At 53.9% G+C, this 23826-nt stretch overlaps 13 protein-coding genes across 13 annotated transcripts; 8 read left to right on the plus strand and 5 right to left on the minus strand.

Annotated features, from left to right (window-relative positions):
* Nucleotides 1-204: 204 nt before the first annotated feature.
* Nucleotides 205-837, plus strand: PG985_004338 (uncharacterized protein; the record flags this gene model as incomplete). Its single annotated transcript, XM_066824107.1, has 2 exons — nucleotides 205-298; nucleotides 461-837. The coding sequence occupies 2 exons, from the start codon at nucleotides 205-207 to the stop codon at nucleotides 835-837; spliced, it is 471 nt and encodes a 156-aa protein (XP_066687267.1).
* A 197-nt stretch (nucleotides 838-1034) lies between these two features.
* PG985_004339 (uncharacterized protein) lies at nucleotides 1035-2264 on the minus strand (the record flags this gene model as incomplete). Its single annotated transcript, XM_066824108.1, has 1 exon — nucleotides 1035-2264. The coding sequence occupies one exon, from the start codon at nucleotides 2262-2264 to the stop codon at nucleotides 1035-1037; it is 1230 nt and encodes a 409-aa protein (XP_066687268.1).
* Nucleotides 2265-3716: 1452 nt separating this feature from the next.
* PG985_004340 (chromatin remodeling complex subunit) lies at nucleotides 3717-5921 on the plus strand (the record flags this gene model as incomplete). Its single annotated transcript, XM_066824109.1, has 2 exons — nucleotides 3717-3761; nucleotides 3912-5921. The coding sequence occupies 2 exons, from the start codon at nucleotides 3717-3719 to the stop codon at nucleotides 5919-5921; spliced, it is 2055 nt and encodes a 684-aa protein (XP_066687269.1).
* A 560-nt stretch (nucleotides 5922-6481) lies between these two features.
* Nucleotides 6482-6931, minus strand: PG985_004341 (uncharacterized protein; the record flags this gene model as incomplete). The annotated part of the gene is made up of 1 exon (XM_066824110.1): nucleotides 6482-6931. One exon carries the CDS (start codon nucleotides 6929-6931, stop codon nucleotides 6482-6484), a length of 450 nt encoding a protein of 149 aa, XP_066687270.1.
* A 619-nt stretch (nucleotides 6932-7550) lies between these two features.
* On the plus strand, nucleotides 7551-8627 carry PG985_004342 (uncharacterized protein; the record flags this gene model as incomplete). Its single annotated transcript, XM_066824111.1, has 1 exon — nucleotides 7551-8627. One exon carries the CDS (start codon nucleotides 7551-7553, stop codon nucleotides 8625-8627), a length of 1077 nt encoding a protein of 358 aa, XP_066687271.1.
* A 361-nt stretch (nucleotides 8628-8988) lies between these two features.
* On the plus strand, nucleotides 8989-10344 carry PG985_004343 (uncharacterized protein; the record flags this gene model as incomplete). Its single annotated transcript, XM_066824112.1, has 1 exon — nucleotides 8989-10344. The coding sequence occupies one exon, from the start codon at nucleotides 8989-8991 to the stop codon at nucleotides 10342-10344; it is 1356 nt and encodes a 451-aa protein (XP_066687272.1).
* Nucleotides 10345-11426: 1082 nt separating this feature from the next.
* On the minus strand, nucleotides 11427-12674 carry PG985_004344 (uncharacterized protein; the record flags this gene model as incomplete). The annotated part of the gene is made up of 2 exons (XM_066824113.1): nucleotides 11427-12463; nucleotides 12536-12674. The coding sequence occupies 2 exons, from the start codon at nucleotides 12672-12674 to the stop codon at nucleotides 11427-11429; spliced, it is 1176 nt and encodes a 391-aa protein (XP_066687273.1).
* A 1163-nt stretch (nucleotides 12675-13837) lies between these two features.
* Nucleotides 13838-14809, minus strand: PG985_004345 (uncharacterized protein; the record flags this gene model as incomplete). The annotated part of the gene is made up of 2 exons (XM_066824114.1): nucleotides 13838-14530; nucleotides 14684-14809. 2 exons carry the CDS (start codon nucleotides 14807-14809, stop codon nucleotides 13838-13840), a joined length of 819 nt encoding a protein of 272 aa, XP_066687274.1.
* Nucleotides 14810-16214: 1405 nt separating this feature from the next.
* On the plus strand, nucleotides 16215-16667 carry PG985_004346 (uncharacterized protein; the record flags this gene model as incomplete). Its single annotated transcript, XM_066824115.1, has 3 exons — nucleotides 16215-16234; nucleotides 16325-16458; nucleotides 16528-16667. The coding sequence occupies 3 exons, from the start codon at nucleotides 16215-16217 to the stop codon at nucleotides 16665-16667; spliced, it is 294 nt and encodes a 97-aa protein (XP_066687275.1).
* Nucleotides 16668-17867: 1200 nt separating this feature from the next.
* Nucleotides 17868-18322, plus strand: PG985_004347 (uncharacterized protein; the record flags this gene model as incomplete). Its single annotated transcript, XM_066824116.1, has 2 exons — nucleotides 17868-17880; nucleotides 18108-18322. The coding sequence occupies 2 exons, from the start codon at nucleotides 17868-17870 to the stop codon at nucleotides 18320-18322; spliced, it is 228 nt and encodes a 75-aa protein (XP_066687276.1).
* A 116-nt stretch (nucleotides 18323-18438) lies between these two features.
* On the plus strand, nucleotides 18439-19630 carry PG985_004348 (Clr5 domain-containing protein; the record flags this gene model as incomplete). Its single annotated transcript, XM_066824117.1, is given in 2 exon segments — nucleotides 18439-18731; nucleotides 18742-19630. The coding sequence occupies 2 exon segments, from the start codon at nucleotides 18439-18441 to the stop codon at nucleotides 19628-19630; spliced, it is 1182 nt and encodes a 393-aa protein (XP_066687277.1).
* Nucleotides 19631-20106: 476 nt separating this feature from the next.
* On the minus strand, nucleotides 20107-20900 carry PG985_004349 (uncharacterized protein; the record flags this gene model as incomplete). Its single annotated transcript, XM_066824118.1, has 2 exons — nucleotides 20107-20502; nucleotides 20538-20900. The coding sequence occupies 2 exons, from the start codon at nucleotides 20898-20900 to the stop codon at nucleotides 20107-20109; spliced, it is 759 nt and encodes a 252-aa protein (XP_066687278.1).
* A 409-nt stretch (nucleotides 20901-21309) lies between these two features.
* On the plus strand, nucleotides 21310-22077 carry PG985_004350 (uncharacterized protein; the record flags this gene model as incomplete). Its single annotated transcript, XM_066824119.1, has 1 exon — nucleotides 21310-22077. One exon carries the CDS (start codon nucleotides 21310-21312, stop codon nucleotides 22075-22077), a length of 768 nt encoding a protein of 255 aa, XP_066687279.1.
* Nucleotides 22078-23826: the final 1749 nt, after the last annotated feature.

A 23826-nucleotide genomic window follows, 5' to 3' on the forward strand; every position in this document is an offset into this window, starting at 1 on the left:
GAGTGACTACCCTCTTAGGAAGCTGCCCCGGAAACACTAAACGGCTTAGGCACAGCCTACCAAGAGCTTTTAGTATACGTGCCAATAAGGAACCTCCTTCTTGAATAAGACCTCTCATCCGGTTTCACTCCATCCCACTAACCCATTCATTATATCAATCGGGCAAATATCTTTAACCATTCAATGTCAAGTAGAGCAATCAAGATGACCACTGAAGCTACAGCCAAAGCTTTCTTCTCCTCGCCCTACTTTTCGGTAGTCGGAGCAAGTTCCAACCCGGCCAAGTTCGGACACAAGAGTAAGCCATCTCTATCTCTCTGTCTCTCTCTCTTTTCATCTCATATGAGTTTATCTCATCCCAAGTCGTTGCCATCCGGCGAAATTACAGCTCGCTACGCGTCCCATAGTACCCACATGAGGACAAGAACCATCAGCCAGCGATATTGATCCAGCTCACCAGTTTTTGCGTGGTACATTGCCCACTCTATCCCAGCCACCCCCATCAACCCGGGCAGCAATTCCATTGCAGTATCGGGCAAGGACTATACCACTGTGCCCACACTTTCGGCACTGCCGCATCCCAAGGAGACGTCGGTCTCCATCATTACGCCCCCGGCGGCCACGCTGAAAGTGCTCAAGGAGGCCAAGGAGCTGGGCATCCCGGCAGTGTGGCTGCAGCCTGGCACCTTTGACGACGCGGTGCTCAAGTTCGCCTACTCCAAAGGCGAGGATGGCTATGGCGGCGACGTCGTCGCAGGAGACGGCGGCAGAGGCAGCGAGGGCTGGTGCGTTCTCGTTGACGGAGAGAAGGCGATGAAGGCGGCTGGCAAGTTGTAGAGACGCGACAACTCATATCGCAGTGGACGCTGTTCCTTCTACTTGCGCCGGAAGGATTCAGCCTAATGCTTACGATATAACTATCACGATGATGCGGAATTCGACCTGCTCTTTGAAGCAGAGCAGGATGATTACGTTGTTCTAGCCATTATACATTAAAGTGGAAGGAAACCCAACAAGCCCAGCCGCCAACCGATCTATCCAGAATTCCTCCTACCGCCACGGGCCGACAGCCGTGGTCGGAGTTGTGTCAAAGGTTTATCACCGCTAAGGTGGTTGTGTTCAATCTTTGTTTCTTCCCTCAGAATCCTCGTCACCCACGCCATGCCCTTGACGCCTTCCTCCATGCCGTAGATTCCAGCTAGAGGAAAGCAGTGCATCTGTCCTTCCCAAATCATCCAACTACCCCGGACTCCATGCTCCTCGCACTTTTCCCTCAGTACATCTGTATCTGGAGCTAGCACATCATGCGTTCCATACACGCCATACACGTGTATCTTTTGGAGCTTCATGGCCCGGTAGACCACATCACTATTCAGGGCAGGAGACACGTGAGGGTCATCAGCGTTGATCCCCGTATCCACTTCTCCCGGGGGCGAGGCTGTCCACGCTTCGGCGACCGAGCCCGTGTATTCGGCTCCCAGAAGCGGATCGTGTTGGTCAACCGCGGCCATCTTCGCATTCGAGTTTCGCAGATCGGCCGCTGGCGAAATGACCACGATGCTCTCCAGTATCGAGCGCAGCCTCGTCATGTCCGCCTCCAGGTCCAGAGGCTTTCCTGTTTCGATGGGGCCCAGACCGAACGATGATTTTCGCGAATATGCGTCAATGGTCTTGGACAGATGCGTGGCCCACCAGAACCCCAGGCTCAGCGCGATGTTGGCACCCGCCGAGTCGCCCATCAGTACCACTTTCTTCCCGGCCGTCGCCGATTCGCTGATGAGCCTGGCCAGCAGGCGGCGCAGCACGGGCAGCGACTCACTCGCGGGGCTGTTGGGGGCCAGCGGGTAGCTCACGATGGTGAACCTGTGGGTGCCGGCGAGGCTGCTGGCGATCTTACCCACAAAGCTCCAGTGTTGGCCCGAGGGTGGGCTCTGGAACCCGCCGCCGGCGAAATAGTACACGTTGTGCAGCGGTCCCGGTCCCTGTTTTCTGACGAACGACGAAGACGTCTCCGGCAGGAAATCGTACAGCCACACGTCGGTGGCCTCATGGCATCGCTCTACGATCTTGCAGCCATTCTTGCGCTTGGGGAAGCCGGCCAAACGGGGGCTCCCGGCCGGCTGCGGCTTTCCTGGCTTGACGAGGCGCGGCCGCACGGGTTTGATGACAGTCCGGAGGACGCGATAAAGAAATGAGAGGTCGGTCTCTCGTTGCACAGTAACTAACTGGCTCTTTGGTTGGGTTTGGCCAGCTGCGGCTGGCATAATTGAATGTGTGGGATCTCTCGCCTGAGCTACTCGGACTTTGACAAAACGCGACAGCAAGATAATTATGTAACGATCAGGTTATTTGGCACGCGACTCTTGTTATATATGAAGTTTCACGTTGCAAAAAAAGGATCCTCTGGGAGTGGATACATCAATCAAATCTGAGGCTCTCCGAGCTAGTGTTGCCGCCGCCGCCGCCCTGGCTTATGCTGACGACGGTTGTGACGTCGTTGAACGGAACAGTGGGCCATGGCCCGACCCGATTCATGGCTCAATCGCATTCCTCGAGCGAACTACCTCAAGCCCGGCATGCCATTGGGCCAGAATTCCCCGAATGATTCAAAAGTGCCATTCAAGCTCTATCCCGACTTCAGAGGTTCGATTTCCGGCCTTGGCCTGCATTTTCGCGACACGGGAAACATAGGGGCAGCCAATCGAGCTAGAAAGGGGGCTCGGCCTTTCTGCGGTCTCTGCTTCTGGAATGAGGCCTTTTTAAGTCCTTTCATTCCCTCCTTTGGGCGGCTACTGTTCGAAAGTTTCGCTGGCCCATTCCTCCTGCAGCAGCCATGGTTCCTCGACTGCAGCAGTCCCCTGGTTCCCGCACCATGCACCAACGCCCGCGAGGTCGCTCTGACTCTGTCGCGCATCGCTGCCCGAGCTAGCGAGAATCGGATCGGCGGCCTGCGATGTTTTCTGGCAGTTCAATTAGCCTCCTACCTAACGTTTTATTGCTATTGAGTTTACAAACCTTGGGAGCGGTCATTTGGGTACGATTGCAAGCCCCGGTAGCAGTCGCGGTGGCTTTCTTAGCTTTGTTCGACTTTGGCCTACCCTTACGACTTGAGCACCAACATCAAAATAGCAAATAACACGCCAGAGAATCATACCTTGGGATGGATGAAGCTTTTCCCGCCATCACGATTGCGCGCAGATTTCAACACTAGGGTGATGAGTACCTTTATTGGTCCCCAAAAGAGACTCTCAGACAGTTCGATAGGCCTCTCTTACTGAGTACATATTTAAAGAGCGAAGATTAGCAACCACAAATGAAAAGCCATGCCTGCATCGTTTCGTGTTCTTAAGAGATTTTACACCACTATAAACGGAAATCGTCGTGGAAGAGATCGCAGACCCGATCGTATAAGTGATCGCAGCGATGAACACTCTACTGTAGGGTGCTTACACTGTGGCGTTCATGTTGCATAAAGTACACGGAACTGGGGAAGTACAAGTACATGTCTATAGGCTACCCAGATATGGAATGTCAGGTACCAACGTCAATCCAATAGTCCTTCCACTCAACATCATCGCGTTCGCGATCAAGTCAGATTGTGGGGGTAGTTGGGTTGATTAACGTCGAGAAGACATGTCGCCGCCGCAGGAGTCTTCAATTGTATTGATCTAGGCAACACGGGGAGAAATCTTTTGTTTTTTATCGGCAAAATATCTATGCGAGGCGAAAACCTGGTGTCATTGCGTACTTTTGTTCAATGGGTATGTCGCTCCTTTCCAATCCCACCAAGCCAATACGTCTTAGTAATGGATCGACTTGAGAAAAGGGTCATCTAGTAAACTTCCAATCTGGTACTGTGTAAGGATCCGGTCACATCCGTCATAGCTATACATATACTAATGAATAACCAGTGTCACTGCTCTCAAGGCCCTATGACAGTGGCAGTCAATGATATTTGTCCGTCCCATGGTTGTGGTCACTACCGATGTGCCTATTGCCATATCAGCAAACCCAGGAAAGCAAAGCACAATGGCCAGGTAACCCAAACGGCTGGGTGGCCGCGTCCAAATGCAGCAGAAACCCCCCAAATCGGAAGTGTCAAAGACAGTAGTCTTCCGAAGGACTCTGCCAAGCAGTCGGGATTCCAGAATTCAGCGCTGTCAGCATTGCAACAAGAGCCTACCAAGGACCCCGAGGAGCTGCCAAGATCCGACCTAAAGCTCATTGGCCATTCATCAGTTAACAACGAGACGGAGGAAGATCAGCATATCTTACCAGATGCAGGAGGGTCAAAGAACTCCGATGTTCCATTCCACGATCGTCGCGAAATATTCTTGGAACAGTCAGACTCCCAACAGGCAGATCAGTCAATGCCACAGAGCTCTCACGCTTTGATGCCACAAAAGGAACCCATACCCAATCTCAACCTCGAAACTGGCCATCATTCGTGCATCACTGACAGAACTAAAAGAGTGAGCAATCACTCTCCAAAAGACAACCCGTCTTCGACCAAACCCCGTCCCGTCATATCCTTAGTCTCAGCTTGGCTGGAATCGATTCAAGAGCATCAGGACTTTTCAGCGATTGCTCGTGCCTGCAAAGGGTTTGGAGACCAGGAACTTGAGGATACTAATGGCCAACAGTCTCAACGCAATGGGGCAGTCTCAGATTGTAGGGATAGTGCTAAGAAGGCCCATTATGCTCGTGGGAAACAAAAGACATCTACCTTGGGTGGTAGCCAAGGGGAAAGCTCATCAGCAAAGCTCAAGCAAGCAACTCAGTCACGCGGCTCTAGTACCAAACATTCCCTCTTCGCTTGTTCATTCTTCAAGAGGGACAAACGCTTATACTCGGCCTGTTCTAACACACGGATTTCAAGCATAGGCCACCTTGCTGAGCACCTGCGCAAATTTCACTGCCGAGGAGAAGCATGTTGCCATAGTTGTTGGATTACATTTGAGGACATGGGAGTTCTGGAAGCTCATGCAACTGATGGTACTTGTCAACCCACCAATGGCAAGGCACCTGATACGTTGGAAATGCCCAGAACTAAGAACAGAAGCCCCTGGGACAAATGGTACGACATCTTCAGGCAATTGTTCCCTGGAGTTGACCCACCAGACTCCCCTTACTGGCAATCATACGAGCCAACAGCGGCGGAGCTTGTTGCTTACATTAGGACGAATCTTCCGGCAATGCAAGTGGAAAACGTCGAAACAGTGCTGGACAGTGTGCACACATTGTATGCCAGTTTTCTTCGCGCTGATGCGGAATCCTTGAATACGCAACAATCAACCTCTGCATTTTCGTCTGGCAGTAATGAAGAAGGGAGAAGCACAAGAAACACCGCTTCGGAGAGTCACCAAACACATGTGGGAAGATCTTGGACTATTCCCTCAAGTTCAGCACCAACAAATGGTCGGGAGTCGTCGCTTTCTCAACCAACGCCTAGCTCCCTCGGCGGCGGTGAGGAGCTCACCTCGCACACATCTCACAGCAGACAGCTAGTGGAAGCGAGGCAGCACGTGCCTAGTCTACTTCCCGCATGTCCACAATCTTCAGAGGAGTCATCAAGCCCTCTTACGGTTGTTGGCCCTGCGTTTCACATTGAGATGGCGCCCGAAGAGCACGTTTTAGATGACACGAGTTTTGCAACACCAATGGCAGAGGCCGGATCTGAGACAGATTCCCGAGAGGCGACAGACAGTATAAGGCCAGGGGATGCCTTATATCAGCCCGGAAACGGCTTCGACTTCGCGGGCCCTTGCCCAGAAGAGCTCCAACCCGGTCGGTATGACCCCGAGAATTTGGGGTTCGAGCCTTATACCTTGCTTGAACCCGGGCAGCAATTTGACTCGGCGGAGAACGTACAACTGGAGGATTTCGAACTTGGCGAATTTCTCAATATTGAAGGAAGTTAGTCGCAGTTTGCGCTTGATGCTGGGCTATGTAGCGTGATCAACCAACGAAAACAGACTTATTCTAAAAGGCTGGGCAATAAGTTGGGATGTAGCAGCGACATCTCAAACGAGGCTAATGTACCGTTATACATGCAATGGTAAAGCTTCTCTTCTTGTTGAGAATTTCTAGACTCTTTTAAGGGCTGTCGCAAGTCGTAGTGATAGGGCTAGTAGCCTTGTTATAAAATAAAGATATAGAACTTGTTTATATTAATAGCGGGATTCTTTTACTTAATAGAGGTTATATAATAACTTTTACTATTATACCGATAAAGTATACATAGCTTCTAGACTATGTAATGGCTAAGAAAGTAGCGTTTAACGGGATATTTTTAATAAAAAGGTAGCCCCCCTCCGCACTTTAATATACCCTTAAATTTTTGCGATACATAAATATAAAAAATCCTGTTGATTATTTTGGGTGACAAAAGGGTATTCATCCCATCTTATGCTTCTGAAGTTTCCGATCTCAACAACAAAGTGCGCACCAGCCAAAGCCCCTTACACCAGACAAATTAGACCTAAGGAGGTCCCGCCTTGAATCCATAAACCAGACATCCGGCCTGGATGGTTCCGCCAGCACCCCCATTGTTGGTACACCGATAAAAGTTGTCCCGCAGGATCAACGGGCACCTGTCTGCCCGGCCCGGCTCGTTCAGCGGATTTCTGACGTCCACCCTCTCCGCGCCGTTCTTGAGCTCGCACCCGTCCTTCCAGTATATCTGGAAAAAGTAGGGCGCCTTCTCGTTGGAGTAGAGGCCCAGAAACGTCTCAGGCTTGCCGGCATCGACATACTTCGGATTGTTCCCACGGCACAACCAAAGGCTGAGAACCTCAACCGCGTCCGGCTGGATGGCCGCGTGCGGTCCGAATTGGTCTGGGCCGTAGCAGGTGCCGTCGTGCATCGTGAGAGGCGTCTTGGGCTTGGGCGGGGGAGGCTGAGGAGGAGTGGAATCCTGGGGGCCGCGCATGGTGTACTTGGCGGTGCCGCAGTCGAGCTTCAGTTCACCCGTTTTGTACGAGGTGTGAGAGTCGTATGTGCCTGTTTCCTGTCTTAATACCGGCGTTGCAGTTGTGGTTTACGGGTTCGGGGACAGGGGGGAACTGTGCCCAGTAACTTACAAGTCTTGAACTTGCCAAACACGTCCGCACATTGGTTGGCAGAGAATCCGTTGCCCATATCAGTCGTCGTCAAGCCAAATTCGAACTCCCAACCTTCAATAGTCGAATCCTAAGTCGGAAACCTTCTTGGTCTCGGCAAATGGTTCCGAGAGAGTTGACTTGCCCTCGCATAACTTGTCAATGAGTCTGCATTGATGCCGGCCATGTCAGCAAAGTGAGTAGCCCCTGGGTCTCTTCAACACGAGGAGGGCAGCAACATACATGGGGGCTTGCGTTAGTGACTCGTACAGGTTTAGTTACGTCAAGGGCAACATCGTGTAAGGGGGTCCGAATAAGGCCCGTGCAGATAGCTCTATTAAAAGGTCAGACAGCCGGTCAAGTTTCAATGCCTTTTCTACTTCGCACATACCAAATGCAAGATAAACAACAACCAACAGGAGACTCGAGAACCTATCTCGCACTTGAGCAATGTCGCTCCGCAATCTAGGATCGAAACTGACAACGAGCCTGAGAGCCACATATTCTTCTTGTCATCCTGACCCGGATGCCATGGCATTGGATCTCCATACCCAGTCCAACTCGGCACTCATGCGACTACCTCTAGAGATCCGAGACGCCATACTAAAAGAGTCATGGATGGGGGCTGGAGTTTCTCAGCACCTTGTGGTCCGCAACGGTCACCTCCAACATGCGACCTGCGTTTGCGACCACGCAGCATCCGACGGACTTACGGAACTCTGCTTCCAACGTGGTCCTATCAGGTTCGAGGACGGAGAGGTGTGGGGACGAATGAGATCTACTTGGGGCAATCACTGGAAGTGCGAAGAAGAGTTCGGCCGAAGTACTGCAGGAACCAACGGCAGCCAGGATGGGAAAGTCTGCAGAAGCCCATTTCTCGCCATTATGTTGACCTGCAAGCAACTGTACCTCGAGTGTCGCATTTCCATGTATACACTCCTCTGTTTCGTCATCCACGATCTAGACACTTTGCGTCAAGTTGTCACTGGCAAGAGGCCTCTTATCGCCTCTATCAGAAACCTGAACCTTGCAATCCGACTGCCTATCAAGTACGAACGCCAGGCTATGGCGAGGTGGGCAACCCAATACACAATGGGACTATGGAAAGAGTGCTGCGTGGCATTGGACCATGCTGCCAAGGAATACAACTTGGTGTCAGTGGACCTCTGGCTGGATACCGTAAAGCCTTCCTGGCGCGGAATACTGAGCTCGATTCCCAAGGACCCCGTGAACCCATTCTGTTTCGGAGAGCGGCTGGCGGCTATCCTCACGGTCGACTTACCGGTGAACCCAGATCGGCCTGAGGTCTGGCAGAGTGTATCAGACATCCAACCACAGTTTACTGTCCGAGCTCGAGGCTGGCCCCCTTTCCGATCCGAAGACTCGACCGAAAGCATGCCTCATACGATAATTCGGCTACAAGAGCATGAAGAGCCCGGCTCTGTCCAGCCTGAGCTTATAATCCCCAGGACCCACGTGCACAGAGTGCCTTTGCGCCGAGTATTATTCGATATGTTATTACCATAAGTGCCGAGGTACCAAAAGCAGCGGAAGGAAATGGACACAGAGTCAACATTGGAACGATTGGAACAATACTGGATCATGGATTGCTTTGTTGGGTTTCTTTCAGCGCAGTGATCCCAATCTGAGTGGGTTTCCCGCTTAGTGAAAGTTGTCAATGGCTATTATATGAACAAAGGCAGTGGTTCACAACAGAGGCGTAACTTTGCTATTGTTACTAGAACCAGCAACATGGGCATCAAAGGAACATAGACACGGCAAAGTAGTAAATATAAAGGTGGTATGCCAATACCAACACCAGAACTGCCTCGCCAGCAACCCGTTGTGTAGAAAGCAATCGACAACTTTTCAGACGAGTCAGAACAACATGCCGGGCCATCAGAAGGTAAGAATGTCAGAACTGGAGGCGCTCCAGCGGCCCTTCTACGTAGACCCCGGCATCAACAAGATCGGAGCGACGGGCAGACGCACACGCAACTCCCGGGTGTCCAAGGCTGCTGCCGCAAGTGCGAAAACAGCCGGCATCACGACAGGGGTGCGGCGGAAATGGAAGGCCGCCATCAAGAAGTTCTCCAAGCCGCAGCCGGGCTACCCCCGGTTCCTGTTCCGCGGCATCCGGCCCAACAGCGGCGGCGGCGCCGAGGTGAGCGAGAAGCTGAACACGACCGAGGGCGTGGTCCCGCACGCCTTCACGTCGGGCGACGACTACGACCTGTTCGACACCCCCAACCTGCGGCAGGTCGTCAACGCCCACCTGTCCGGCAGCCACGCCGGCAACTCGCCCTTCTCCTCGTGGACGCCCAGCATGGGCATCGCCATGAAGTACACGACCGAGGACGGCCGCCTGGCCATGCTCGACACGACCCTGCTGAACAACCGGGAGTCCCCCGAGTCCGCGCCACCCCTCTCGGATCCGGCGTTGGTGTTCCACGTCCCCGACCTCGTCGAGACCGAAATGGCCGGGGTCGAGGACGACTGGGAGTGGGACTACGAGTTCCTCGTCTACCGGCCCGTGACCCGTCCCGCGTTCCGCAGCGTCGCCGTCGGCGAGATCCGCGACGCGGGCTGGGGCTACAAGCACGATCACGGCACCAAGGGAGACAACCTCGAGGTCGACGGCTTGCCTCACCCCGTTCGTGAGGAGGACGTTGTGGTGGCACGCGCCGTCGCGGAGCTCTACCGGCTGCAGGACGCCGCCCGCAACAACAGCCCCGCCGTGGCCCTGAACGCCACGGCCGCCTTTTTGTCCGTGAAGCACCGCCGTAAGGGGGAGCTGGACGACGCCGATCTGCAAGTGCTGACGCGGCAACTCGCCGCCGACCTCGCGGCGTGGAGGGCGAGCGGGGACGAGGCGCTGTTGGTCAATCCTCAGCAGTTCACCAAGGGCATGCTTGACTCCAAGTTCATGGTGCGGATGTTGGTCGATATTCAAAAGCAGCCGCCTCTCAAGCAGCCTGAGCCCGTGCGTGAGTCTGCGCCTGTGCCTGAACCTGTGCCTGAACCTGTGTCTGAGCCTCTGCCTGAGCCTCTGTCTGAGCCTGTGCCCAAGTCGAAGAAGCGCAAAGCTGACGATGACGACGACCTCCAACCCCCAAGTCCAAAACGCCAGCGCATCGTGAAAAAGGCCGAACCTGTTCGAGGGCGGCCTCGCACCCGTGCCCCTCGAAAGAAGTCGATAGCTCAAACTCTCGCAGAGAGATCCGCTTCTGACCCTGACTTGTAGCCTAACCCTTTTCTTCTTCTTTGATTGCTTTATTCTCGGGGCTTGGTTACTTGCAAATACCCTTTGTTTCTTGTTTCACGGTTTGTTTTCTCAGTTTGAAGATATTCAAAGATCTAGCCATCTAGAGCAAGGTAAGTAAGTCATCAATAAAAGTTGTCATCAAAATCATTACACTTATGCATATTCGTGGTTCTATCCGTGATGATGACATAGTCCGATTCTAGCCGTAATAATTGAATGTCGGGTAGCCTGTCTGCTGAACTCTTTCAAAACGGCGGTCCGGGCCAATCTATTCTCCTTGTCAGCCTCAGTCGACCTCTTTGTCGATGCCTTTGTCCGAGGGAGACCCAATCTGACGCTTTGTCTCCTGAACCAGCCAAGACCGCTGCGTCAACCATTTGTGTAGCCAAACGAGCCTCCCCGTGATCTTGGACATGCTTGCATGGCTTGCAGCAGTTGGTGATGACGATGTCACAGTAGTGGCGGTGGCGGTGGCGGTGGCGTGGTCGTCTGAGTAGAGAGGAGACAAGTACGATACTACGAACGAGCGGTCCCTTGCGAGCTGACTTGGATGCGATCAGAGTGCTGACTGACTGGCTGTAAAGACCTGCATGTCACCAAAAGACTGGTGCCTGATCTGCTGCCATCGGCACTGAGAGGATCTGGTCTAATTGGCTACCATTGCCAAGGAATTTCAGGCAGTTGGTTTGTGCAAACATTGGCACATCGAGATTTTACGAGCTCCGAGTACCAAACGAGCCAAGACAGTCAATACGTATGTACATATGCACGCGATCATCAGATTTTATCCAGAAGAGAAGCAATCATTCAGGTGCATTCACTGGCGAGTATCCCTAAGGGTAAACTTGGACGTACAAGAAAGGGGCAAATGGGAATTAAGCTCAAAAGCCCTGAGCATTTCATATTGATTTCGTAAAATAGTGATATCCTGAGGAAGTCTAAAAAAGGGGTTATGTGATCGAAGAAAAATAGTACATAGATGTATACAGGGGAAAGGGGAGGAGAGGCGAGTCCGGTTATATAGGGGTATGTAGGTAGTTTTCCTGGACTCCTCCTCCTCCTCACTGCCTCCACGAGCCCCAGTAAGTATTGCCCGCCGCCGTGAACGCGTCGCCCAGCTGGTAGGACGTGGCGCGGAAGTAATCCTGCATGCGGCCCATGCAGATCGGGTTGGCCAGCACGGGCGCCTCGGGGGCCCAGCAGTTGCCGTCATCCACTTTGAAGTCGGACGCGACGCTGGTGCGGCGGCTGCTGAAGTCCGACCCGGCCGAGAAGACGGACGAGGCGCTCGAGACTGACGAACGGCCGCGTAGATGATGTTGCCTCGCCTGGTATGACGCGAGCGGGGTGTCGGGCTCCTCCTCCTCCTCGACGACCTCGGTCTGCACGCAGGCGTCGGCATAGCAGCTCACGGGCCGCGGCCTCCGCAAGGGCACGCGGGGCGTCTGCTGGGGCTCCTCGGGGATCGACGCCTGCGGCGATGCGAAGGCGTCGGACTGAAAGTTGCCTGAACTCTCACGTCTCTCACGGGTGGGTGGTGGTGGTGTAGAGTTGAGCGAGTGGTTGGATCGTTGGGATCGCACCGACGAGGAGCGGCTGGGCGTCCGCGATGTGTTGTTGCTATAGTCGAATCCGTTCGACAGGGGAGCGGGGGCGCTGGGCCCGGCTTGCAGCGTGAGTGGTAGTAGTGACGTGCGTCGCGATTTGCGCTGTTCTTCCGTCTCGGTGGGATCGAGCGGGACCTTGGGCAGGGACAGTGTCCTCCTGTTGCTGTTGGAGGCCCATCCCAAGGTGGAAAGGGTGGCAGACCGACGCCGACTGGTCTTCTCCGTCTCCTCGGGCGCATCGTGGATGAATGAGATTCTCCTGGATCTCGAGGTGCTGGACGTGTCGCGTGGCGCAAACGTCGAGGCTCTGTTCAGGGCAAAGGGCCTCGGGCTGGGCTCGGTCGGCTTCTGGTCGACCTTCCCATTCTTGTCCGAGGCGAGGAACTCTCCTTCACGCGGCCCCAGGATCACTTGTAGTGATCCGAAATCCCTTTGACTATTGTCTGCCGGGAAGAGCCATTCTTGGAGTTTTGGTGGCAGCCCATGGCTATCTGGTGGATGGGGACAGGACACGGTCAGCTTGAGTCTTTCATACGTTGTGCGTGCAATGGGATAAGGCATACCTTGCTGATACTGGCCGGACCGAGTCTTCCAACAGATGTAGAAGCTTCCCTGCGGTCCAAGTGCAGTGACGGCTAGCTCGACAATACTGTCTGGATTACTTGGGTCTCTGCTCAGTTCCTCTAAGCGTTTAGATAGCATCTCATTCCGGACAAGTGGCTCCTCATCGTAGTCCACATCTCATCAAGAGATATTGCCGTGGGTTTTCGCCTTCCAGAAGAACGAATAGAAGAAGCGAAAGTGTTAGATGATGCACCAGGCGTCGGTAGTAGTGTAAGTAAAAGTAGGTATTGTATGCATGTAATTATTAGGTACCGGGACTGGCCGGAGATATTCAAGAGTCAACGACAATAACAAGGAGCAATCCCGACCATATTAAAACACTTTCAAGAAAGGAAAAATCATCTTGTGCAGATCTGACTAAGTAGGAATCAGCTCCACAAGTAGCCGTGACCGTGACCACAACTTTAAAGAAAAGACGGTATTCCCTGCTGGCCGCTGCCAGAGGACGCGGAATGGCCAGCCTCAGCTGGGCACAGAATTGCTCAAACAGATGGTGATGCAGCTCTTGCGACAGTGCTGGTGGAGACGGGGGCTTCTTTGGGGGGGCCTTCAGGGCTCCCCACCTGCCCGAAGCGGCCTGTCGCGGATCCCTACAGGGCCCGCCAATGCCTGCGGTCCCCTGCAGCGCCCCTGTCACATCCCCTGGCCAGCGTCGGACTGAACTGTTTATCGTACGATCCAATCCCGATTACCTTCGATGACCGCCAACCTCGAAAGGTTATGAATGCCATCGGGGATTTCAGGGCCATATGCTCGATTCGCCTAATCCATGCCCGCACAGGGCCCAGGGCCTCTACCGACTTTCGAGAAGCTCCTCGGGTAGCTCTGCAGGTGGGGGCACGCGCGCCGTGACACCCAGTGCCCTGGACAGCGCTGTCGTCGTATTACCACTTCAAACGGCCAAGCCCAGGAAAACGGCTGGTGTCCCTCTCATTAACACGCCATCCAGCCTCTTGTCAGATACGCAAGGGATTCCCATGGGCCATAACGCCGATCGACTCGATTGAACACGACGCCCGCGAAATGAAAAAAAGAGCAAGCTTCGGCACTCAATTGCCATCACATCAGGGTGTGTAATGCCCTGAACGTGATTCGTCAACTGCTTGCTATCCCGGTCCTTGGCACCGGGTCAACGTCCTGGGAGAACATGTTCGTCGTCCCTTTGACATTTCACCGTTGTCTTATGATGAGAGACGAGGCTGACCTGACTTTGACTTTTATTGGCACCGCCTATCCTGGTATTATGTAACTGCTACTGGTGCTGCTTGGGTCTGCCCTACCGGAGGGCCCGCTACTTTCTCTGGGTCCTGTTGCGGACTTGCACGTGCTTGTGCTTGTGCTTGCTCTTGTGCATGATCTGGCGCTTGTGTTTGTGCTTGTGCTTGTGCGGGTTGGGTTTCTTCTCCCGAGCCCTTCCCTTCTGCCAACCGCTGCGCTTCCTCCGTCTTCTGCTCTTCCTCCGCCCTCTCCTGCTTCTGCCTCTCGAGCATCTCGTCCAGTGTCGGCTGGTCCTCGTCGTCTGGCTTGGTCACCTTCTTCTCCCTCCTCGTCAGCTCGACCTCCAGCACTCGAGTCCCGGGTGGCAGCTTGTCCCTCAGCCCGTTGTCGTCGCGGTCATAGTATAGCGACCAGACGGCCGGTGCCACCTCGACCGCCGCGAAGCCCTCCCACCCTTCAAAGGTCATGCGTCGGTCTTGCCGTGTGCAGTCCCAGGGACCCGTGAGGTTGGGCTGGGCGTAGTCACGCACTCCGTACTTGACTTCATAGGTATTCTTGTGCACGTATATCCAGTTCAGAATAGGGGCTTCGTCTGTAATCGTGCTGACGAGCCCCTCGTACTCCGAGTCCGGGTACGGTAAGAAGTAGCCATTGAACTTGTGCGGCGCCAACCCCGTGCCATCAAAGTCCGGGATGTTGCCGGTGTCCACGAAGAGCTACCGAATTACGGGGTTAGTGATTGATGTTGGTTGGGTTGGGATGGGTTGGGATTAATGTCCGGACTCGTGGGACCTTACCTTTGACCCTTTAAGGACAATTGTCTTGCCATGCAGTTCATGACTCCGATTTGACGACGAGAGACAATTTACCATAAGATTGCATCGTTGTGCTCGGTGTTCTTCGCGGCGGTTCTTGGACTGACTCTGGCGGATGGCTTCTTGTGTACCCAGCATAGCCGGGCACGTAGTAATGGCTAAGAGCATTCCTAGTACCATTTTGGCGGTCGGAGTTTGCGTGTGGGTGTGGGTGTGGGTGTGGGTGTGCGTATGTGTGTGTATGGCTATGCAATGTGTATCGGTCAATCTCTCTCAATTGATGCAAGCAAGGAAGTACAGGTAAAACAATAACTACTTCTAGCGACAGATGGGAAAATGGCTCGATTCAAGATATGGGACATGGGCGATCAAAATCAAGGGGGCTGCTCATGGGGGGGTATCGTATCGCCAATCGGATTAGGTATTGGTTCGTCGCGTGTTCAACGCCTGCTGTCAGACAGATCAATGGGAATAGGGTGATAATGCCAGACAGAACTGGGAGAGCTTAACTCTTTTTTTTTGGCTCACAAGAAACAAAACAAAAAAAAGCCATGGCAGAAAACCGACTTTCCGACCTTGTCAATATCGACAGAATGGGACTCTGGGACACTGGGACACCTGGCCCCCTTGCCACTCTCGCACCGTCGCTTTGCTTCTTTGGTCGCTTGGGTTCTTGGGGCTGTCTGGCCCTTCTAGACCTCGCATACGGCTCGTTTCAGACTTGAGGCTCAAAGTGCTTAGCTGCAAGAATGGCCTTATGCTCGCGCCATTCTGGGCTCCACTCCTCGGACCACTTCCGCCCCATGATTTTCTCCGATGCGACATCAACCCCAGGTTCCCTCTCATGCGGCTTTGCCGGTTGAGACCCTTACGGAGTCGGACATCAAACTCGCTGGGCGGCTTGAGCGTAGGAAATTGACATGTTGGTGCCACGTTGTGCAATTCTTGTGCGACTTTGTGCGACCTTGTGCGACCTTGTGCACCCTTTTGCTCCCTCTTGTACGGAAACGTGCCATCGGATGGATCTCAGATAAGCGCGATGTAATGTCGCGACCCTCTAACGAACTGCGCGACCCTCAATACAGCTGCGGGCTCCAGTTGCCAACCCTCGAAACAGAAAATCACCAGGGGCTGGGTCCCATACTTGTCGTGCACGGCATGGGAAAATCATCAGACGAGCCCGTCTGTCCGACCTGAGCTCGGCGGAAAACGGTGTGATGGATTGTTGAGAACAGACCCGAAACCATGGCCATCTCGGCTGGGTCTAGAGCTGCAACACAACGCACTGCAGCATGCATGCGTGGCAATTCGGGACTGACACTCTACTAGTCAGTTGCAAGAAGAAACGGCCGTCGACCGCGAGAAAGGAGAAGACCTCAAATGTCTATATAAGACAATGGCAATTGCAGTCCAAGGCCGTTCTTCTTTCCCTTCCTCACCATCAACCATCTCACCATCCATCCTCCCATTCTAAAGATCTCTGGAGATCAATATTCTACTTAATTCTGAGCCAGTACGGTTATATCTTGAAGCAAGACCAACACCGAACATCCTAATCCCAAACAAAACCACCACAAACTCCACAATGGCCTCCACCACCTCTGCGTAAGTCAAGTCTTCTGCCCTGCTTCTGAGCCAGGCAAACATCATGCATACCACCCTCGAGCTTAGCTAATCAGCCATTCCGCGTCTTAGTATGCCTACTAAGGACACCACCTTCGACTCTGACTCTTCCGATGGTCAGGCTCGTGGCGGACGCCGCCAGCTCCAACAGGTCAACACTGGCCTTCCCCCTCTGCCCACCAGCTCCGGTCTGTCGCAACCTGCCGGTAAGTAACCTTCAGTCCGATCCAATTGGCACCCCCGGAACCCAAGCTGACTCATCTTCCCATCTACAGGCCAGCTGCTCCGTGGCGCCGTTGACGACCAGGGCAAGAACACCAAGGCCGCGCTCATGGTCGGTATCAAGCTCGATCTCGAGGCCGAGGTCCACCTGACGGCCCGCGTCCGTGGTGACATCGCCATTGGTCTGTACTAGAGCGGCGGCCCGTCTTTTTTCTCTCGACCTCTTCTTGTGGCTGGTACGGAAGAAGGGTTTTCCGGGAGAGAAAGCGTCGCTGTTTTGGTGCAACTCGGCTGGTTTGATTTGTAATCACATTATGGCTTGTTGAAAATAAGGCGTTGGAAGATGGTTCTTACTTCAGGACAACAAATACCCCCCCACGCTCCCAGAGGATATAACCTGCGGCTTAGAGCGATGCCGCGCACCCTATATCGGGCGAATTGATTTGCAAATTACTTAACCTCTCTCTCTTTCTTTTATCTTGACTAGTGATTGTTGTACCTGTCTGATTTGATCTTCCGTTGAATGATTTGAAGTATGTCTGACTACCTAGTCATCTTAAGATGGTGCTTACGTTGGGCTGCTGTGGCCGTGCTACAGGTAAGCTGCATTGCATCTGGCCATGTGGTTTTTGGGACGATCCGAGCTCGGGTATTTGTCATGGGGCGAACCGGCCAATCAGACCGCGTCGGCAACCTTCGGCAGCTAGGAAATGGGCGAGCTCCCGACGGGCAGTAGTTGGCGAGATAGGCTATTAGAACCATGATGGCTGACCGATCTTTTCTTCTGGTCGGCCAATCCCACCTCGCCATTCTCTTCCTCTCCACCCCCAGCTGTTAGAAGTTTCTCGCGATACCCGATCGGAGATGGGCGGAGTGTCCCTGTTCTGTGCTGTGCATGCTACTGCGACTGATTACGTAGCGAAGTCGTTCGTTAGATGCCGTGATGCCGTGGACCCGACGATGCCCAACTGGAATGTCCCGGAACATATCTTATTACTTTACCTACCTACTACCTCGATTCGACACGGCGTATCTACCAATTTCCCGGTACCTACTTACGTACACAGCGAAGCACGTCTGCCTCCCCCCTTCCTTCCACACCGGCGACGGAAGAAGCGCTAGAAGCATGTCGTAAGCAGCTTAGCCTCACTTCTCTGCATCCCGACGCGCAGGTTTCAAAGGCTTATTATTCCCTCTGCTAAGTCAGCCCTCCTGCAAGGCAAGGAAAGAGCTCCCGCGTGACCCGCCGGGATCGGAGTCCTACTGTCTACCGTGCACTGTCTCTAGGAACCCGAGCAAAGTCCAGAGAACAACTCGGCCGAGTCGCCTGGGTTCTGTAGCCGAAAACGTGCCATCACTTCGTTGCAAGGGCTCTTGCAGTACTTTCCGCCCCATGGACGACTTAGGTAAGTAAGCACACACTGCTGCTAAAGACGGCAAGGCAAATTGTCATTGCATACGACTATGTGCTCCACACCCCTATTGCTCCACAAACAAATGCAAATAGATGCATACCGTGTGATGCATTTAGACACTTGACTCACGCGGTGAACCGGGGGGTTGTAATATCCCCCCTATCTCCTATATCTTTGGGCGCAGGGCGAAATAAGAGTCGTACAAGTCCGGCTACCAGTTTCGGCTGCCACCCCCGAAAAGGACCACCACCCCCAAAGAACCAAGCGGAACCAACGAGACATGCAGATTACAAACACGGGAGACGCGTTGGGCATGTATCGGGACTGGGAGGGCTATAGAAGCGTGATTACTCGCCTATACAGCGAGGAGAACCGGCCCCTGAAGGAAGTCGTGCATTGGATGGCTCAAGAGTACGACTTTCATGCGACGTAAGTGCCCTCCCTCTGTTTGGTCTTTTGCAGCTATCACATATCCGATGTCCTGCCTGATGCAGGCAAAAGTACGGTGCATTGAGCTAATGTGGTCGATCAATCGTCACTAGCGAAAAGATGTACAAGGACCGCCTAAAGCGGTGGGGCATCCGAAAGTACATGAAGTCGGCACATACGGGGGAGGGGGAGCCTCTGGCCAAAAGATCGTTGACTCCACGCCATCGCGACCTCGATCCGCACCGGATCCGGCAGTTCCTGCACCAGTCGTCCTTCCGGCTGCGTAAGTCCAATCCGGGCAAGGGATCCGCTTTGTTATCCACCGCGCAGTTCTCCCCGACGACGCTAACCATAAGCGGCGACCTCGCCGGGATCGAATCAGCGCTGCAGGCCGTGACAACCTATACCAACACGTGCTTCCAGACGGGGGCGTGGGAACTTCTCCCCCGAATGCTTCGGCTTCGACACCCAGCCGGTAGCGTGCTGGTACCAGAAACTCCTGTTCGCGGCCGCCAAGCTGCGGAGCCGACAGAACCTGGCGGCCAGCTTCGACCTCCTGCACAGCATCTTCGACGAGTACCGCACCCTGCTGTACCGCCAAGACCCGTCCCTGGTCGTGCTGAGCCTGCTCGCCGTCCTCGACCTCCTGGCGGTCGGCGACGAGCTCGCCCGCGCCCTTGTGCGGTACGCCGCGCCGCTGGCCCGCATCGAGCTGGGGGCGCGGCACCCGCTGGCGGTGCTCTGGACGCGGCTCGAGCCGTTGTCGTCGGAGCCCGGGCCGCTGCGGGAGGCGGTGCGGACCATGACGGGCGCGGAGCTCGACACCATCGACCGCAACGTGGTGCCCGGCAGCCTGTACCCGACGCGGTCGCGCGTCATGGTGGCGCTGGCGCTGTACTGCAACGCCCTCGTCGACGCCGTCTCGACCGAGGCCAAGCTGCAGGCCATCTACACGGCCATGTGGTGGTACCGGGCGGCCCAGGGCGGCGGCGCCGACGTTGTAGGCGGCGGGAACGGGGGCGGGAGCTGGATCGACTGGAGTAATCACCCGCTGTCGCAGGTCGCCATCGACGACATCTGGGAGGAGTGCGCGGGCGACCCGAAACGGCTCGACGAGGTGCGGAAACAGTTACCTTTTGCCTTGCGGCTCCGCCACTCGCGGCGGTTGTTGTCGTTCGAGTCTTGGGCCGAGCTCGAGGAGTTTGCGCGGCGGAAACGGATAGAGTCCCAGATCCGCTTGATGGAGAGGGAGTACACGGCGATGCTGCAGGATGTGGCGTACGATGATGTTATCGACTCAAATAATTTGTAAGCAAAAAAATACCAACCAAGCATCATTGGGGGGCAGTAGTAATGGGGAATTCGAAGAACAGCATGCATGTCTGACACTAAAATGAAGATACCCATTAGTTTGCCTGACGAGGGATTAGAACTAGTCGAGTATGCCGCTTGTTGCGGTGCGTTTACCACCCTTCCCTGAATACAACAAGGGTGAGCTCCACGAAACACTGCGACACCGGTTCCAATTATGGGATAATGGGGTATCTTCGCTGCCCCTGGGCGCTCATTGTTGGTATTGGTGCAAAGACCTCAAGAGCACTCCGTTCCTTTGGTATAAAAACCTTGAGATTGCAGCCCTGTGTCTTTATATGTACCATACATCCTTCAGAATAGACAAATAGAAATAACCAAGAAATCCCTCTCTCATGTCAACAGTATTACACGTTCTAGTACACGCGATTCATTGGCGGCTTTTCGCTGTTCCCCCCGGCCTCTCCCGCCCTGGACCTATAGATCAGGGTAGTTTGCCGCCACCACCTCTCGTACAGCTCGCAGGCAATCCTCCTTTCTGTAGGTAGCTAGATCCGGCCATCCGTGCTCATGGTAGATCTTCCGAAGCATAGGGATCATTCCGGGAGGATGCCCCCAGGTTTTGACGTCCATAAATACCTCGCTGTTGCTTACAGGAATGAAGTAAAGGTCCACGTAGAGGCCCTTGAGAACCTCGAAGAAGTCAGTAACGGCCCAGGCTTCGCTCTCCGCCCGCCACGCGGCCTCTTCTTCGGGGGCCCAGTCGTAGGGGTCGTCGATGATAGGTTCCCGGATGTGCGTTTCCCGGTTGCGGTAGGGGTACTTGTCCCAGTGGATGATGCCAAGCTCCGTGTCGACAATGATCTTAGAGGCCTCTCTGTGACCGGCCGTCAGGGGGGCGGGGCGACCTCGGTGAAGGCATAGCCCTCGGTCACCATTCGACATGAGTCCAGGTCCGAGTCGGGAGGGAGTCCAGAAAAGAAATTGTCCCAATCGGCAAAGGGGCAGTCGGCGATGGCGTGGAGACCATCTTCGGCGCCCCCTTTGTTGCGAATGTAGGGGAGGTGTGCAAGGAGCGAGATGACCCTGCCGGTCTTGCCAAAACGGACCAGGACCTCTGGGTGGGCGTGGACAATGGAGGGCCAACCTTCCTTGGGTGGGTATATGACTTCAGTCTCGTCAAGGTACGTCTTGGTGAGAAACTCATAGTAGTCACTGACGGCGGCAACGCACTCCGCCTCGGAATACGACACATCCTCGAGGTCAGGCATGTTATTGATAAGGGGAAGAAAAGTCAGAGTCAAATGTTGCCTGGGTGGTGGACAGATGGAAAAGACTAGGATCATACAGTATATACGATTTTTTTGGTGTTCGTTTTAGGCTATGGGCGATGCATATGCAAGGGGTGATGTGAGGTATATACTCAATGCAACCGTAGTGCAGCAGCTGGAAATTGCTCTTTCTTGGCAACCAGCTTTTGGATGGTAGGCATCCATAAAGACATGCGTTTATGCAACCAACAGGATCAACTCATGTGCCCGTGTAAACCCGCAAAACCAACAAGCAACTGCCAAGGAGCTGCTTTCAAATCCTCATTGTGGACTTTATATTTCTCGGTATCCCCACATCTTCAGCCATCATGTTCTAAGAATTTTCAATTCTCATCTCGCGGTTACCATAATGTGGTCCCTTCCCCGTGGGGTTTTGGTCCTTACCGCCCTTACCCATGCATTAGCACGGTTCCCACCAAGCATCCCAACCGCCACAACACTTTCCTCAGCGGCTCCTGTACGAGTCCTCCCGGCCAGGGCAGAAGTCACCACTGCTACCGAAAAGCCGATCCCGAGCAGCACCTCGGACCCGTTGGAGTGTGCGCTTGCCAACGTCACCAAATACTTCGATGTTGTCACACCCACGGGTGCCTTCTCGAAGGCCCTGATATCCTACGGCTCCGTCCTGATCGAGCCACGCCTTGCCACCGCTACAGGGCTGGACGAGCTGGATTGCACCGTCACGAAAGCCGAGGACTGGTGCGGCTTCACCACCACGGCGCCCGCGCCCATGGCCTCCAACTACATATCCTACGCCAGCGCGGCGGCCGAATTCTGGAGATCCAACAGCGCGTCCATCTCCAGCCTGTCCTCCGACTGCCCCGACTTGTGGGGGAGGCCTGATGTCGCCCAGCACGTGTGGCTGTCCCAATACATCACCCACGCTGGGTGCTACATCGCCGCACACGCATCTACGGCAACTGATTCACCGTCTTCGGCGGAGTCTGGGCCCGCGTCGGCCACTAGTTTGGGCCCTGGGGCGTCATCAAACACGGGCTCCGCTGCCCCGGGAGCTTCCTCCGCTGCTGCCGCCGCCAATACAGGGGACGCTACCTCTGGGGCTGCAAGACTCGGTTCACCCCTTCTTCATCGACTTCTCCAGCTTTTGGTTTGGTAGAATGGCCAAGCATGTCATTCGATTCTTCTGGGGCTGTTTTATGTATTTATAGTTTGGTCGTTTTTACATTCTGTGGATCATTCAATGTGCTCTGCATTTGACACATATCGTCGATGTACTTTTGCGACTCTTGAACATTGCTGGAAGCTATGCGCACCTAACACCTGCTGGGTCTTGTTTACGATACTCTCCCTAGCCTCACGGGATTGATAACTATGAACGCGACAAGCTAAGAAATCGCGTGTTTTAATGCGTTCGTGAAACGCGTGACTCGCCTAACAGCAGTTGGCTTGTTATGGTTATGATGACAGATAGTGCGTTGCTAGGGGGGCAAACCAACCAGCCAATCAAGTGTCTTCTGGAGTCTCAGGCGTCCTAAAAAGTCGAGGTGCCAAGACGGCACAGCCAAGGATCACGCAGTGGACTGCATGGGAGTCGGATCGACTTTCCATTTCGCTTCATAGGCAAGCCGGCCCGACAAGGGGCATAGAACACTACAATGTGACATTGACGGCGTAACCTAGCCCCCTTCTACGCCCACCTCGATTCCAATAATAATCATGACAAGGTATTATCCGCGGGCTAAGGAGCTTTATAAGTTTGAAGCTGTCACTAGGTTGTATTCGAGCATGTGTAACATAGCTTAGGCGCGAGACAAAGACAGGGAAGATCGAAGAAAGGGGAGGGAGGGTTGATGTTGAGAGTTGAAGTTTGGCTTGGCAACTAGCCCCTGACCCCTGGAACATCCCACGTGCTGACGGCGACCAACAAACAAAAGGCAACCCACCGTGATGAAATTGCTTGACAGACTTTTGCTGAAACTCCCTCAATCACCATTGATATTCATCACCTGTTTAAGACACCAGCCGGCCAAGAAGAATGCTGCCTGTTCAGGCAGGATGTAGAAACTACGTGGGAGTCTCGTACGATTAGCTGATGTTTCACTATGAAAATAACAGAAAGTGACGTATGGATTCAACTCGAGCATGGCGTATAAGCCATCTTTCTGTCTCATTCCTTAAGTCCTTTTAGGATGCCGAAGTAATGAGTTTTTACCGTTGGGTTGCTTTTATAATGCGGCCTTAATAACTAAGTTCGTTTCTCAGGATTCGCTGGTCGAAACTTCTCGGATACTCTGCACATATATGCTGCAGCTCTACGAGCATCGTGTCTACCTTCAGAAATGGCTTCTCAGGCAATCCTGAAGCCACAGCTTCCGAATTCCCCACATATAAGTACCCATGCAAGAGCAGCCCATAGAGACGAAACATGCCCGTCTTGAGTAGTAACCCAAAGGGCACATGCACCCAACACACCTCAACGAACGAGAGAACGACGGAGAAATTGTCTACAACGTACGTCAGCCTAGCTATTGCATGGTCAACCACCGCATTCGTACCTCCTATCCGCCATGGCCAACATCATCAGAGATACCATCAAATCGGCTGTCGATAATACCCACCCGGTCTCGGTCTTGTTTCATGTTATCCACGTACAACTCGGGATTTCTGTTCTTCTCGTCCTTTACATCTTACTGGTCAGCGAGGCGTACATAATGTGGCCACTCTTCATAATCCTCTGCATAACACTTCTGGATATGGCATTTCTAGCTTTCGGATGGTGCGTCTTCAACAAGAAGATCATGGAAGCCGATCAGGTCATGGAGCTCGGGAACAGACCTTTGGGTTCTGCATGAGGAAGCCGTGGGACTTGATCTAATGTGCGTTGGAGCATTGGTGGGCAGACTGT

This window comes from Apiospora marii, assembly GCF_038362585.1.
Source record: "Apiospora marii strain CBS 49790 chromosome Unknown utg000003l_segment0_segment0, whole genome shotgun sequence".
In the NCBI taxonomy this organism is placed as follows: Eukaryota; Fungi; Ascomycota; class Sordariomycetes; order Amphisphaeriales; family Apiosporaceae; genus Apiospora; species Apiospora marii.